Below are 15,893 nucleotides of genomic sequence, written 5' to 3'. Positions count from 1 at the left end.
CACACACACACACACACACACACACACACACACACACACACACACACCCCCCAGCATTTCTACCATTAGGTTGTGAGTGGGGTCTGGAACTTTGGGGGTGCTAACAACCCCTACTAGAATGTGGAGCCAAGCAAGCCTGGAACCCCAGCATATTCACCTCCCTCACTTCTGTCAATAAGGAAAGTAGCCCAGGGAGGTCAGGTCCCCCACCTCAGAAGCATCAGAGGCAGCACAGGCCAAATTCCTCCATTCCCAGCTGAGGGTGCCTTCTGAGCTATGCCTGGCGCTCCTGGGCCTGAACTCTCAGGCTGACTTTTTCATTCCCTCTCCCCACAAAGAACAAGGTGTTTTTATTGTTGATTTACATATGCTACTTTTACCAACCAGAAAAAAGTAAACTCCTTCCCCCTAAATTCTCATCTATCGCAGGGACTGCCATCCCAGCCCTGCTGGACACAGCCTCCTGCTGGCCTGCCTCTGGCCCCAGAGAGCTCCCCTGACAGCGCAGGAGCCCTCCTCCTCCTTCCCACCCCACCCTCAGGGAGTCACTGTTTCCATCCTAAAGAGTACAGACTATATTATAAAGTCATGGAAGTGGGGGTGCAGTGGTGGGTAAGGGAATTGAGACCCCTGCAAACAGGAGGGGGAGGAGTTGGGGGAATTCTTGGGGGTCCTAAGAACAGGAAGGCCCTTAGACCTGGAAGGGCTTTATAGACCGTCTCATTCAACCCCTTCTTAGCCTTGATTTGCTTAGGGTCACAAAGGTAGTTCTCCTCGCCCCCCCCCCCCCCCAGACCTTGTTTAAGGAGACACTGGGCTTGACTCTACCGCTCAACCCGACCCCAAGGAGCTCCCCTTCCTCTGGGGCTGTTACAGGCTTAAGATCCAGAGTCTCATTCCCACCCCAAAGTCACAAAGCTTTCCACCTTCAAGAATCTCCCTCTGATCCTCACATCATCTCAGTATATATTTGAAAAATCTTATATCATATTGCAAGAGGGAAGGGTACTCCTTCACAAGGAGGGGAAGAATCCTTTGGATCTGTGGAAATAAAAGAAGATCCTCTCAAACTGTAGCTCTTACGTTATTTGTGAGGATCAGGGGAGGGGAGGGAAAGGGAAGGTCTAAGAGCCCCTCCAGACCTGCTAGTGCTCATTCTCTGCTGATCTCTTGACTTTTTGGTGGGTTTTTAAATGTTTATTTATTTTTAAGATCCATTTTCTTAAAAAAGATTTTGACTTCCAAAGTCTATCCCATTGAGAAGGCAAGCAGTGTGATGTCAGTTACACGTGTGAAGTCATTCTTGCCTTTATCTTAACAATCATTTCATAAACATCAAAGGGAATTCTATTCTGGACCTGCTTTTCTCCAGCAGAGGAGCTCATTGTGGAGCAGGGGAAAGCAGTGATATGGGAGAGGAGAGCTGAGAATAGTTTAACATGCATCCTAGAAATCGAGAGACCAGATTTCAAAGAGTTCAGAGTAGGCTAGGATCCCACACACTAAAGTTGTGTGGGGAAAACAGCTGAGGAAGGGCAGGAAACACAAGAATGAAATTCTGAATCCTCTCTCAGTGAGGAGAAGAAGGGTACGTGGTGTAGATGTACAGACCACTCCACAGCCAGCTTGGATTTTTAGAAGGCTTTCAGAAGACCACGCCAAGGATGTGGATGTTAAATGTCTCAGACCAATGATGCCAGAATCTGTGAAGAAGAACGGGGTGGTGTGGGCCAAGAGCGAGGACCAGTGAAGGCAGAGGCCTGTCGATGATGAGACTGCACCATGTGCATTTTGCTTCTGTTTACCAAGGAGAAGGATTTTCAGACTGGAAAGAAAAGTGAAAATGGCTACTAGGGGGCTGATCCTGCAGTCAGGAGAAAAGGAGAGGGCCCCTGGCTACTCTGGATGAGTCCACAGTGACCCAGATGAGTTACATCCCTGGGTATGATTGCAGAGGCACCATCCGGGATCTTAGAAAGGGTGGAGAGTGGGAGGGGGACCATGGCACAAAGGTCAAACATCCGGCAAACTTGAGGCCAGTGAGCTTGACTTCAATTTCTGGAATGGATTATTACTAAAGGGACGGTCGGTGAACCGGAAGGAGAAGAAGCGGGAAGCGAAAGTACCCACGTAGCTTCATTGAGGACTATTCACACAAAACTAATTTTATTTCCTTTTTTACAGTGTTACTAAGCTAATACATCAGGGGACTGCAGGAGAGAGTTGACCCAAGTCTCATCAAAGCCATCTATTGATTCTTGTGAAAGGGCTGGAGAGACGTGGGCCAGGTGATGGTACAGCCAGAGGGATGATCTGGAATTGGTATAATGGGCAGGCTCAAAACATAGTCCTTGATAATTCAATGTTACTTCACAAGGAGGTCTCCAGTGGAGTGCTGCGGGGATCTACGCTTGGCTCTGTGCTGCTGAATGTCTTTGTCAGTGACTTTCATAAGGATTTAGGTGACATCTTTATCGGGTGACACAAAGCTGCAAGAGGTACCTATCACAATGAGTGACAGCATTGGAATCCAAACAGGCTAACAAAACACCTTAAGGATTACAGGTCTGGAGTCAGGACCTTCATCCAAATCCCATGTAAGTGACCTTGGGCAAGTTATTTGATCCCCTGGGCCTCAGTTTCCTCATCTGTAAAATGAGCCAGTTGGGACTAGATGCCCCTGAAGTTTCTTCCTGCTCTGTGATTCTTTGAAAATTGAGCTGAATCTAATAAGATGAAATAGGGATAAATATCCAAGGCTTAGCCTCGTGTTCAAAACTTGAAACATATCAGGTGCGAGAGGCCCAACAGCTCATCTGAAGAATGTCAGAGGTCTTTAGGAGACTGAAAGCTCAGTAATTCAACCGGACAAGACCGCAGCCCAGAAGCTGTTAGGATCTTGGGCCCCATTGACTTCTGGGATCCAGAAAATGGCGGTCTTGCTCACCTCTCACTGACCAGGCCCCGTCTGGGGGATTCGGTTCCAGGGAAAACAATTTATGAAGCACCCCAATGGGCTGGAGAGCATAAAGAGGAAGGAAATGGTGGTGGTGAAGGGCCTCCTTCATGGCAAATGAGGAGGGGCTGGGGGATCTTTTACCCAAAGCCCGGAGAAGACTCAGGGGGCGGGGTCGGGGGGGGAATATGATGGCTCTAAGCGTTTGAAGATACAGTGGGTGTATGGAAGGGGGATCCTCCCTCCCATGGTTGGTGCCAGAGGGCAGGACCATAAGCTGTAGGGGGGAGGTGAAAAGACGCAGATTTAGGCTTGATAACCAGGGGAAAAAATGTCCCCGTGATGAGTCATCCTGAACTGGAGTGACCAGCCCTGAAACATAGTGAATTCCCCCTCACTGGAGGTCTCCAGGCCCAGCCAGGGTGGCCGCTTGTCTAGGAGGTTACACAAGGAGATTTGGTTTTTTTCAAACACAAGTTGGAGTACATAGCCATTAAGGTCCTTGTCAGCTCTGAAATTGTGATTTTGTGACACAGTCTCTGTTTTCTGCTGTCTGAAGGACGTGTTCTGCTCGGTCCCGGAGGGCAGGAATTCCAATTCTGGCTTGATATTCAAATACCATACATGGGAAAAGTGAGGCCCAGAGACTGGGAAGGATAGGGTGTCAGTGGCCGAAATGGGGCTTGAACCCAGGTCTTCCAGAAAGGAGATTAGCTCCTAGTAACCAGCTACGGATGGGATGGGGTGCCAGGGTAGGAGAAGGGAGACAAGGTTGTAGTGAGCTTCCTGTCAGGGGCTGGATGCCGCAGAGAGACCTGTAGCTCGGGCAGGTTGGATTAAATGATGCCTGAAGCTCCCCGATCCTATAATTCTGTTCTTCCATATACCCATGGGGCTCCTGCCTGTCGTCATCTGAGCTTAGTGGTTCTGCCTCTTCCTCCGCCCCCTGGCCAAGTCATGGAGCCTTGCCTCTTCCCTCTGGAAATCAGGGGTAATCAACCTTGTATCACCTTCCGCAGCCCAAGGCTGTGCCAAGGAAAGAGCTCTATAAACCTCAAATTAGGGCTGGAAAAAGAGGCATGGTGGCGATTACGTTTTTGCAAAACACACATGCATCTTTGATTCTTTGTTGGGAGAAGCAGGGGGTGGTTGGAGCCTTTCCTAGCAGGAGCTCTCAGAGGCCGGGCTGGCCTCCTCTCCCTCCCCACCCAGCCCCCTGCTGCATATGGAGTGGCAGGGGGCAGCCCCGTGGCTAGAAGAGTGGCGGTCCCGGGACAGGCGTTCATCCAAGAGACTTTGGCCCAGCCGGCATCGCTGCCATTGTTTTCGGATCTCAGCCTGGACCTGCGGGGGGCCAAGGGCAAAGGTAGGACATGACCATTACCAGTTGACCCCCTGTGGGGAAGAAGGTCATAATGGGTCTGGGGGCTTCATACCTCTTTGTTGATGAAACAGTATAGGATGCTGACAAAGAGTCCCTGGAGAGAAGACACTGAATGAATACAAGTGCTTTATGGGAAGCCTGAGCCCTCTCTTAAAAAAAGGGCAGGACTTCAGCCCAGGTCTTAATCAGGCTCCAAATCCAGTGTTCTCTCCCCCAAAGCAGTCTGATAATCTTAGCCTTCCCTCCCTTTTTGTGAGTCATCCTAGCAATGTAACAGATTATCTGCTCTCGGTTGACACGCAAGGGTGAGAGATTTGCTGTTAGACACAGCCCTTCCCCTTTTGAGCCTGAGCTTTCCCAAATATAACGGGGGGGTGTTGTTAGACAATAGTTTTTAGTTTCTGCATGTATGATGGAACTTTCAGAGGTGAAAGCTTTTGTATTCTTTGTGTCTGGAGTGTCAGAGGTGGGTTCCAATCTGGGAAGACTTCTCGAAGCAGTTTGCAGAACCAGATTGGGCTGCCGAGACCAAGGAGCAAGGGTGGCAGGTGGTGGATTTGGAATGCACTGAGACAGTTCCTATCCCAGCACCTTACCTGGAAGGAGCTGAGGAAGATCTCAAAGCACAGTTTGGTGTAGCGAAGGGTGCCCTTGGCTTGTTCTTCTATCACAGGTGCAAACACCACCTCATGGATGCCCAGGAGGGGGACCAGGGTCAGTGTGGACCTGGCCAGCCTGGGAGTAAAGGGAGCATGAACCCCCAGGGCCCTTCTACCCCTCCCCCTATGTGAATCCTCCCTGACCCCAGGGACTCTTCCTTCCCTCCCTCCCCCGACCTGAGCCTGTAGTCCTGACAACGCATCTGGTGGGCCTTCAGCTTGGCCAGCAGGATGCCCAGAATCCGAACGAAGATAAGGAAATTAACCTGAGGAGGGGAATGACAAAATGTAGGGAAGGGTCATGCTGAGTATGAGGGCAAAACTGTTGGAGTTTGAGTAAGAAGCTAAGGAACAGGAGGGTTCCAGACTCAGACTGTTAGAACCTTAGACTATCAGCACCGTGGACAGTTGGGATTCAAGAACATAGAATGTTAGAACATTACAGCTGTGGAAGGTTAGGCTTAGAATTTGGACATAGAATCTGAGAATGTTATAGTTCCTTTTCATCCAGCTGACCTATTTGTTGAACCTCTCCCTCACACTTCTGCCACCCCTCTAGGGTAGGACTGAGGCTAAGCCTGGGGGTATGGGGCCTTGGGGAGCCTCGGGGAACATTGGGTACTCCCACTCTCAGAGCCTGGTAGGGGGAGAGTGCCCGCACAGTCAGGAGTGGGGAGCTCAGAAGAGGAGGTCTGTCTTCCTGGGTGGTCAAGGAGGGCTTCCTGGATGCCATGGGAAATCGGGCTAGGTTTTGACAGAGGGAGAGGGCTGGGAAAGGAGCCTAGAAAACCCCAAACTAAGATGAAAAGAAGCCTGAACTGAGGAAAGGGGGTGCAGAGGCTGCTGGAGGAGACATCTTCCTTGAGTAAGAGAGAACTATTCTATGAGATAGGGAATGGGGAATCATACCAAGATGGTGGCGAGAATGGGCATGCGGATAATCCACCAGATTGCCTTGATCTCATTCCGTTCCCAGCACCTGTAAGAAGAACTCTCCAAGGTCCTGCTCAACCTATTCTATCCTGGCCCCGCCCTTCCATCCAGGCGGCCTTTGTGTGAGTCACACCCGTATTCCACCCCAGCCCCTCCCATTATGTTAGTCCTCAGCCCCCCACCCCAAGCAGGTCACGCCCACATTCCATACTGGCACCGCCTCCTGGTGTCCACTTTGACTCACTGAGTGTTCTCGTGGAGGTGTCGAGAGATCACCCACGGGACGACAAAGAGCACGGGGCCCCCTGTGAAAACCAGCCACGCCCAAGAGGTCAGAAGACAAGGAGACCCTCCTTTCTACCTGTCCGAAGTTGGGGGGGCGGGTTCGATGGGGGCCGTCAGTGTGTCTGAAGCTTTTTAAGGCCAGGGAATGTAAAATATCTAAAAACCAGCAAAGTCCTAGAAATGCCCTTCTCTTGTTCAGATGGTCTTCACCTGCTCTTTCTATCTATATCTTATGTGGACCCAGTTCTTTACATGCTGTGTCTCCTGTTAGAATGTATCCTCCTTGAAGGCAGGCACTTCTTTTTGCTTTTGCATGGTTGGAATGAGCCCGTAATCAGGGTTTGATAAATGCTTCTTGACTGACTGGTCTCAGAGCTGGAAGGACCTCATCTCAGAACTAGGAGGTAATCTAGTACACCCCTTTATTTTCTCTGTAGTCACTAGCCCAATACTCGGTGGTGTTGTCAAGTGGGGAGGGCGGAGGGCCAGGCAGAGTGAGACTCACCCCAGCCGAGAAACAGGTAGCATTTGAAGTGCCTATCTTCTGAAAAGGCCATCAGTGCCAGCAAGCTGTACAGGTACACACCTTCCACCAGCAACCACGTGTGGTTAGCACTCACACAGTACTGGGTCACAATCTGGGCCACTCGGCAAGTGGCTAGGGCCTGGCGGTGGGTGAGAGGATCAGAAGCAGATAGAGGTAAACTTCCCAGGAGAGACTCCCTCTCCCACCAGCCAGCCATCTCTCCTCACCCCAGCCCACCCAATCAACCAGATGCCCTCCCCCAACAACGTCCCTGTCTTCTAGACCTGGTCCAGAGGGTGGGCAGTCAGATAGTGAGTGGGTGTGAGCCAAGTGGGGTGAGAAGAGGGTGATGGAGTCCAGTGATCATAGAGCATAAAACGTCGACCGTCATGGCTGGGAAGCCACTTAGAATGGAGACCATAGAATGTCGGTATATTGGCATTACGGGCTCTGTGCCCACACTGAAAGGGGAAAGGAAGGGAGAACCCAGAGATCACCTGACCAGGGAGCACCTGAGAGGGGCCTCCAGTGTGAAGGCCCAAGGTGGGCAGCAGTTTATCCCTAGTGAGAATGGCAGCTGCTCGGAAAACGAAGGAGACGAATAGATTCATGTGGATATAGTTTCGGGTGCATCGAAGCTTCCTGCAGGGAGAGGGTCATGGCAGAACCTGTTGACCCTGCCCCATAACTGCCAGCTCTCCACTTTCCCCCTCACTCCATGTACTTCCTTTCTAGTTCTCCCTAAGGATGCCTGTCCTCCCTAAGGAAGGTTGACCTTCCACGCTTGTCTAACAAATGGTCATTTGCTTGAAGATGTCTGTTGAGAGAGGGAAATCCACTGCCTCCCAAGACAGCTCATTCCACTTTTAGACAGCTCTTCCTGATATAGAGCCGAAAAGTCCTCCCTTCTGGAACCAAACAGAACAAGTCTGACCTCTCATCCACCTAAAGGCCCTTCCGATGCTTGAAGACAGCTAGCTCATCTGCCCTCCGCCCTCACATATTTCTGTCCAACCAGAGTCTCCTAAAGAGCAAAGCTGAGTCTCACTCTTTAGACTGGGGGCCCCCTGAGGACGGTGTCATGTCTCTCCTTCTGGACCAGTTACCTAAAGGAGCTGAGTATCAGCACAGCCAGCAACAGGGTAACCAGGGAGAGTGAGTACCCCACTGTATACACCACCTGCAGCTTCTCCAGGATGAGCCTTTGACCCTGGAGGAAGGAAGATTCACAGAGCTCAGCACAGCCCTGAGACCGATGGCTCACTTTCCTGTGGGACAGTGAGGATTTTTCAGACTCTTCCTGAGGAAAGGCTGTGTTTCTTCCTACACCCAGTGATCTCACCTGGAAGACCTGCTCCCTCTCTGGAGACACACATTGGGAGTGGTCCCTCCAGGATCCCCACTGCCCATCAGCCCCACAGAGACGCAGCACGGAGCCCATGGTCACTGAAGAGAACATGGAAGACAGACCAGGCTAAAGGAGGGGTATAGTGTCAGGGTGGAAGGTGAGGGGGGCAGAGACCCAGAGAGGCACCCATGGAGACAAAGGGAGCTCACACAATCCCCAATTTCAAGCTGGAAGGGACCTCAGAGACCATCATGTACCGCCTCTTTATTTTACAGGTGAGGAAACTGAGACCTAAAAAGATTAGTGACTTGGCCAGGGTCACATAGTTTAAGGCAAGATTTGAACCCAGAACTTCCTGACTCCAAGCCCGGGGCCCTGTCTCTTGGACCATTCTAGACAGAAACACAGAAATGCTCCCAGAGAAAGAGGAGCTCAGTATGCGTATGTCAGACCTGGAGGTCCCTGAGCATACAAGACATGAGAACATGAAAGAGAAGGGATCGTAGAGGACATCTAACCCAATCCCTCTTTTTACACAGGGTGGAGGGAAAACTGAAGCCATTCAGGGAAGTGACGTTCCCAAGATCCCACAAGAAGAAAAGGACTTGAGCCTAGAAAACCAGAGAAAAGCAGACAGCACTGAGAGATTCAAGGAGTCAAGGAACCAGAGAAACACAGAGAGATGGAGATAGATGGTGAGTCAGAACGGCAGACAGGAGAAAAGAGAGACACGCACAGAGAAACCCAGAGAGGACAGGAAGACCAGCCCCTTACACACACACTCAACACAGAGACACATAGAAAGGGAAACTGAGGCAGCCTCAGGCTCAAAGACAGCCTCAAGAGGTGGGCCTCTTTGTTATCCTCCCAGAGAGGGGATCCTCACCTTCCTGGTACCAGGGCAGGTACCAAGGGCAGGGGGCACTGGCTGTGGTGTTAGGGGGTGAGTGGGGCCAGCAGGCATACATGTCGAAGGTCCCATTGCAGGCAAGGCCTGGGGTAGGAGGAAGCAAAGGGGGCAAAGATGTTCACTCCCAGTTCCTTCTCCTAGGTTCCCCCAAGGTGGAGAGAGGAAGAGAATATGGGTTTGTGAAGGAGGTAGAGTTTTCCCCCATCCCACCCACAGAACCTAATGGCTGCTTCTAACTGCCTTCTCCCTTCCTTCATCCGTTCAAGCACGGCCCGTCAAATCTGTGAGATGTCTGCCCCATGGAATGTCCACCCCTGTTGCTTTCCCCTAGGTCTAGACAGACTGGCCATTTCACCAATTCCCTTCCTGTCCTCCCAGTCCAACACACACATTTTGCTCTCTGCCTGCATACATGCACACCCACCCCCCAGCACCCACAGTTGAGTCACTTCGCATCTCCACCAGCTGGAGCCTGGCACAGGTTTAAGCCCTTTCCCCAGATCCTTGCTGAGATTCAGGATGGCCCACCTGCTGTATCCCGCAGGAGCCCCGGCTTACCTGCCAATGGCTCAGCAGCAGCTAGATCCTCCTGGCACTGAGCCTGGTACTGCACCCATCGACGGTAGGCCTCATTGGCTGTGCTCCTCAGAGAGCTGGCCTGTGGAGAAAGAACCCTCCTCACCACACCCCAGGTACCCAGGGGAAAAGGAAGGGATCTTGGAATGTCTACTGCAGTTGGTTATGAGGCTCAAAACCCTCGCGGAAAGCCAGCAGACCACCTCCCATCTGTCCCACCCTCTACATCCTGAAATGTGCCCCGCCCTTCTTCAGCCAGTCTTGCACTATCCCTCATCGAAGACTTGTAAGGTATCAGGGAGGGGGCAGGATTTGCAGGCTAGCGTGAGAAAGGGAAAGGAGGAGGTTTTGAGCCGACATCCGAACTGAGGGGTGTCTTGAAACCTCTAAAGCTTAGTTACTTGGGAATGAGGAGGGTGTCTGTAAACCCACCATTAGTGCTCCTGGGAGGAAGGGTCTTGAAACTACTTCTTACCCCTCATCCCCCTTCACCCCCAGGAGGATTTCCAAGCCCTTATGGCCTCTCCCTCCCACCCCCTTACTTGTGCTTTCCACAGGACCGGATGGGACAGCAAGAGAATCAGGAGAGGTGGAGGTGTCCACATCGCAGGAGGGAATCTGGCCTTCAGAGTCCACGATTCCAGGGGTGCCTTGGAGCTCCTCTTAAAAGTCTTGTGGGAAGCAGGGTAGCGTGAAGGATAGACAGCCTTGGAGCCAAGAAGTTCCCTGATACATCTCGGCTCTGTGCCCCTGAACAGGTCACCTCATCTTGGAGCACCTTGGTACCCTAGTTCACACAATCTGATGACTGTTAAATTGAAGGGAAGAGCTAACCTGTATCGGTAGAGGAAATTTCCTCACCCAGTAGCTCTCTATCCAAATGAAAATCATAGGTCTAGTTCCTATTCCTAACTACCCTGTGAGGTAGGTGCTATTGCGATGCCCATTGTACAGAAAGGATGAAGGAAAAGAAACAGGATTTCAACCCACTAGGTCAAGCTGTTTCTGGGTTTTCCCGAAGGCCCTTGGAGACCCGTGGCAGAAACTGATGATCAGGTGCTTCCCCACACCAGACTGTTTGCCATCCCCCCACCCCCTCCAACAACTGTTTGCCAAATCCCTGTTTTGCCACGTATCACAACATACTTTGCATTCCCCACCTTCCTCAGGAGAGGTACCATCCACTACCTTCCTTCTTGAGAACACCTCCGATCTCAAAACTTTTGGAAGTCAGAGAGGGATTGAGGTGGGGAGGGAGGAACCCAGGAGTCTGAGGCATCTGAATGAAGGAGACCATTTTCCTGGTCCCAATTGTTCTCCCCTGCCTCGACCCCACCTACATCTCCCCACCTATCTCCAAATCCCCATCACTAGTGTCTTGGGAAGGAGATACTAGAACACAGAGAGGGACAGAGGAAGAGATAGAAAAAAATGTTATTGGGGGAGAGAAAAGATATGAGGTCCTCCCTAAGGTCCTATGAGAGAGAGAGAGAGAGAGAGAGAGAGAGAGAGAGAGAGAGAGAGAGGAAGAGAGGAAGAGGAAGAAAGAAATGTTGGTAGGGGGAGAAAAAAGATATGAGGTCATCCTCAAGGTTCTGAGACAGACAGACAGACACAGAGAGAGAGGGAGAGAGCGCACGCCAGAGACCAAAAGGTCTGGACTTCTGCTTTACCTGTTCTCTCACCTGGGGCTGCTGCTTTCCCCTCCTTCCTCTAGCTCTCTCTTCCAGGCTCTGGGTTCTGAGCTCCGCCCCGGGGTGGGTGCAAACACTCATTGTCACACATGGAGTCCGTCACAGGCTCTGCCCTCCTATACCTATCCAGGGCTCTCTCTTATCCTGCCTATATTTGTGCGTGTGTGTGTGTGTGTGTGTGTGTGTGTGTGTGTGTGCACGTGTGTGTGTGTGTGCGAGTGAGTGCGCGCGAGCGCGCATGCTTTCATTTCATTTCTGTGTCTTAGAATCTTAGGATTTGGAAGCTGGAAGGGACCTTAACCTTCAATTAGCCCTTCTATTTTCACCTCTTTCAGTCTCTCAGTCATCCGGTGTCTTCCACAGATGAAAGGAAAACAGCAGAACAAACACGAAGGGGGCTTCCTAATCTCTCTTCTCTGGCCTTTTCTCTTTATGTGTCCCCCTCTCTCTCTCTGTCTCTTCTGTTCCTCTTGGTCCCAATTTCTCCCCTGGTTTTTCTTCGCTTTGTTGTGATACGAAAGATCACAGTATCATCTCTTTAGAGCTGGAAAGACTCTTAAAAGTCATCAAGTCCAACAGAGGCCAAGAAAACTGAAGTGACTTACCCAGGGTCACAGCCAGATTCAAATGCAGATCTTCTAAACTCCAAGTACAGCGATCTATCCGCTACACCATGGTGCTTCCGAGGTCCCAAGGATCTTTTATTTTTTAATTTGATGGAAAATTTCACAAGCATCAACAAACAGAAATACAAGGTGTCCCCAAAAGTCTTTAACAAACTTAAAAATGAACTGATTTGGGGACACCCTGTATGTTGTCTGTCTCGACGTCTGTCTCCCTTTGATTCCATTGACCTGTTTCTGGGTGTCTTTGTATCCCACCTGTGGGAGCAGAACAAAAACCTCCCTTTATTTGCAAAAGATCTCATCCATATTCATCAATGTCTTAAATATTCTTAAACACCCACACCCACTCATCAGAAACCCATGAGGAGGAAACTGAGCCCCAAGAAAGGTAAGTGAGAAAACTGAAAGACAGAGGAAGATAAAGAAGATGCTGTGGAAAATATAATGTCTGTCCTTGGCACCCCCTGGCTACGGTGCTGGGATGGAGTAGGAAGGAGAAGGCTGGTTGGTGTGAACGCCTTCTGAACCTCGCCCCCCAACTCTTCTCTGAGATCTCAAAGCACTGAAGAAACCCAAGATGGGATGGAATGAGCAGTCTTGTCAGCAGAGTGGGGCTGGGGTCAGTCGACCCCCAAATACTGGACTCAGGCTCTCCTCCTACTCCCTCCTCCTTTTAGGATCCAAAAGGGATAGGAAAGAAGACCCAGGGCATCTCTCCTCCTTTCTCTGTTTCTTCTTCTCGATCTCTGTCTCTGCCCTAGACCGTCTCTGAGAATTTCTGTGGGTATATTTTGTTTCCTGCTATGTTTCTGTCTCTATCCTAGACTCAGTCTCTTTCTTTCTTTCTCCTAGCTTGGGGTTTGAGAGCCTCTCCCAAATGACCCCCCCTTCCAGGACTGCCAGGCTAGTCAGGGGTCTGTGGCCTGGGGCTGAGAAGACAGCAGGGACAGGAAGCAGATCCTCAGGGAAGAGGCAGGGGCCTGAAGCCCAGGCAGATGGCAAGGTCGATGAGGCAGGGAAATGAGGTCTCCAGGGGGGAGAGAGGGCACTGCTGAAAGGGTGGGGTTGGGGGAGGGGAGGTGGGAGACAGCAGCGCTACTGAGGCGCACGTACAGAGACAAGAAGATGAAGAGACAGAGACCCAGTGGCAGGGCAGCTACAGATCCCATATAAAACCTGACCTAGATAGGGCAGCCAACACTCCCATATTGTCCTTTCAGTGCCCAGCTGCCAGTAGGTCCTACTCCCAGCCAGGCTCGTACTGCCACCCACACAGATGGGAGAGAAACCACTCCAGCTCATGTCCACTCTCCTCCCATGGGTGGAGGCCTGAGGACCTAGAAGGCTGGGCCTGCGGGAGGGAGCCTCAGGGGTCTGACCCTGGCTCTCTATTTCAGTCTGTCTGACTTTGTCTCTCTTTATGTGTTCTCTGTCTCTGGCTTTATCTCTCTCTGCCTTTCTGACGTGTGTGTGTGTGTGTGTGTGTGTGTGTGTGTGTGTATCTGTCTTTGTATCGCTACATATATACACATATATTTCTGTATCTGTATGTCTCTGTCTCTACATATATTAATATGTACATACTATAATGAATATATACTATACACATATATATACTATATGTGAATGACTATATGTTTATATATGTATGTATGTAAATATATATATATATGAAGAGAGAGAGAAATGTGTATATACACATAAATATATATATGTTTTTCTCCTTCTGTATCTCTGTCTATCTCCCTCCACAGTCTGGAGTCCAAATCTTTTTGTTGTCATAGTGACTTCCTTGAAGCCAGGGAGCAAATATTGTTGGTTCCGGAGTCAACCCTTTTTCTCAGCACTGGGCCTCTGGAGAGAGGGAAAGATGAGGAAAGATCTGGGTCAGTTCCCTACGGACATTCCCTCCAGCCCTAAACTCAAGAGTTCTCTATCTGCCTGAGTTCCCAAGGTGGAAATTAGGGGAGAGGATACTGTTCTTATATGGGACCAGGTGAAGGGAGGGATGGAGCTGACTTCCTGGGTTCTTTTCCCTAACGTGTGTGTGTGTGTGTGTGTATTTGTGTGTTAGCAGCCTGACTCTTTTTCCTCCTCCCAAGGGCATACCCCAGAGCTCAGGTTTCAGCTCTCAGGACCAGAAGGACCCTCCAAATGGAAATAAAGAGACAGAGGCTCTCTCTGTTTCAATGACTGTGTGACTTTCTCTGAGGTCCAGTTTTCCCTTGGACTACTGGCCTGAGATCTAGTTCCTCAGAGGTTCTAAGATTCTAGGAGGAGTTCCGAGATGTACCACGAGGCACCACAACCTCTAAAACTAACTCTTTGCACATTCTTGGATATTGTTCAGACATACAGTGGTTGAAGGGCACTAAGGTTCTTATCCTCTGAGGTTGGACTTGTGGCTTAGAACCTTGAGGTGTTGAGGTTCTAAGGATCGGATGGTTCTAAGTTTTAAGATTTTGAAGTTTTTATGATTCTGAGTTACAACGGTTGTGAAATTCCAAGGCTCATTGGTCAAGAGCTAGAAGGAACCTGAGAGTTTATCTTCATTGATTCATTTTACCCATGAGATGGCAGAGTGGATAGAGCTCTGGCCTTGGAGTCAGGAGGGCCTGAGTTCAAATCCGGTCTCAGACACTTACTAGCTGTGTGACCTTGGGCAAGTCACTTAACCTTGATTGCCTAAGCAAAAAAACAAAAACAAAAACAAAAACGTTTTACCCATGAGGAAACTGTTGGTCGAATAACTTGGTTGGGCTATTGTTGCCCAATGTCAGACAGGTATTTAATGACAGGGTATAGCAGCTAGGTGGCACCATAGTGCACAGAGCACCAGGCCTGGAGTTAGGAAGACCTGAGTTCAAATCCGGTCTCAGACACTTACTAGCTGTGTGACCCTGGGCAAGTCACTTCCCCCTGTTTGCCTCAGTTTCCTCATCTGGAAAATGAGCTGGAGAAGGAAATGGCAAACCATGCCAGTGTCTCTGTTGAGAAAACCCCAAATGGGGTCATGGAGAGTCAGACAATTGAAAAATGACTCAACAAGCAACAATCCAGGTCCTCTGACTCCCAAGTCAGCCCACTTTCTGCTGCATCATTGTCATATTCTGAGATTGTAATGTTCTGAGAGATTCCACGATGCTGAGGTTCTAAGATTCATATACAGGCTTTCATCCCTTTGTGAATTGGGAAGGATTCTTGGAAGAGAAGCCCATTCGTTGATCAGGGGGAGCTTGGCCACGCCCCCTCAAGACTGTTAAACAGCCACTCATCCTAGTAGCAACCAACAGACAAGAAAGAACTCTGCACCTAGGAAAGGAATGTCTCCCCACCTCTTGGGGGTAGGGCTGGGTGGGTATGTGAAGCCTCTGTTAGTATCCAAGCTACTCCCGTGGTGGGAGATACCTCATTCAGCAAGGAACAAAGAAACATAATCTCCAGACAGGATCAGACACAGAGAGGCAGTAACTCTAGGGGCAAGAAACAGTTGCAAGGTCCTAAAGCCCTGGCAGCAGAGAAGAGAGTAGGCTGCGAACTCAAGGGAGGATTAGTTCTGGCTAATTCCAGTTTAGGAAAATACACGTTAGAGCGAACGCGTATCACACGTATCTTACTATTCCTCTAAGTAGATTTCTTTGCTATGAACTAATTGTCTACCTCTGACTTTAGGAAAAGCTCATCCTTGGAGACTTGTGAGTTATAGTTTTAGGAGTCCGGGCCCACAAGAGTACTTTAGAACCTGGGAACAGGAGAAGTCTTCTGAGGACCTATGAAGGCAACTATGAGTTCGAGTGCAAATTAGGGGAAGGGGTGCTAAATAAAGGTCTGAGATTTTTAAACCAAGAGATCCCAAAGTTTGGGAGTTCTGGGTTTCTGCAGTTTTGAGATTCTGCAGTTCTGTGCTTTAATGTTTTGAGGTTCTAAGATTTTGAGGCGCTAGGATGATAAATTCCAAGGTCTCACGGTCTTGTGATTGGAAGATTCTGAGGTTCT

General features: G+C 50.0%; 1 protein-coding gene across 1 annotated transcript; it reads right to left on the bottom strand.

Moving 5' to 3' along the window:
* Positions 1-3,776: 3,776 nt before the first annotated feature.
* On the bottom strand, positions 3,777-10,434 carry LOC114031035 (gastric inhibitory polypeptide receptor-like). Its single transcript, XM_027846037.1, has 13 exons — positions 10,120-10,434; positions 9,560-9,659; positions 8,978-9,085; positions 8,086-8,189; positions 7,850-7,953; positions 7,256-7,385; positions 6,723-6,882; positions 6,177-6,237; positions 5,909-5,978; positions 5,177-5,265; positions 4,937-5,075; positions 4,393-4,434; positions 3,777-4,300 (listed from the first exon to the last, which is right to left on the bottom strand). Exons 1-13 carry the CDS (start codon positions 10,180-10,182, stop codon positions 4,118-4,120), a joined length of 1,353 nt encoding a protein of 450 aa, XP_027701838.1. The 5' UTR covers positions 10,183-10,434; the 3' UTR covers positions 3,777-4,117.
* Between the last annotated feature and the right edge of the window lie 5,459 nt (positions 10,435-15,893).

Source organism: Vombatus ursinus, unplaced genomic scaffold, assembly GCF_900497805.2.
Source record: "Vombatus ursinus unplaced genomic scaffold, bare-nosed wombat genome assembly UNPS02015030.1, whole genome shotgun sequence".
In the NCBI taxonomy this organism is placed as follows: Eukaryota; Metazoa; Chordata; class Mammalia; order Diprotodontia; family Vombatidae; genus Vombatus; species Vombatus ursinus.
The sequence above is the reverse complement of the archived record's forward strand: the minus strand, read 5'-3'. Positions and strand labels throughout refer to the sequence as shown.

Bases quoted from the DNA above. Each gene is read 5' to 3' on its own strand.
- LOC114031035 (XM_027846037.1), bottom strand. From the start codon at position 10,182: ATGTGGACACCTCCACCTCTCCTGATTCTCTTGCTGTCCCATCCGGTC. The intron at 7,954-8,085 runs GTGAGATCACTG...TCCTTCCTCCAG, and splicing joins AGAGGGAGCAGGTCTTCCAG to GGTCAAAGGCTCATCCTGGA. The intron at 7,386-7,849 runs GTAACTGGTCCA...CTCTCCCTGCAG, and splicing joins CTGATACTCAGCTCCTTTAG to GAAGCTTCGATGCACCCGAA.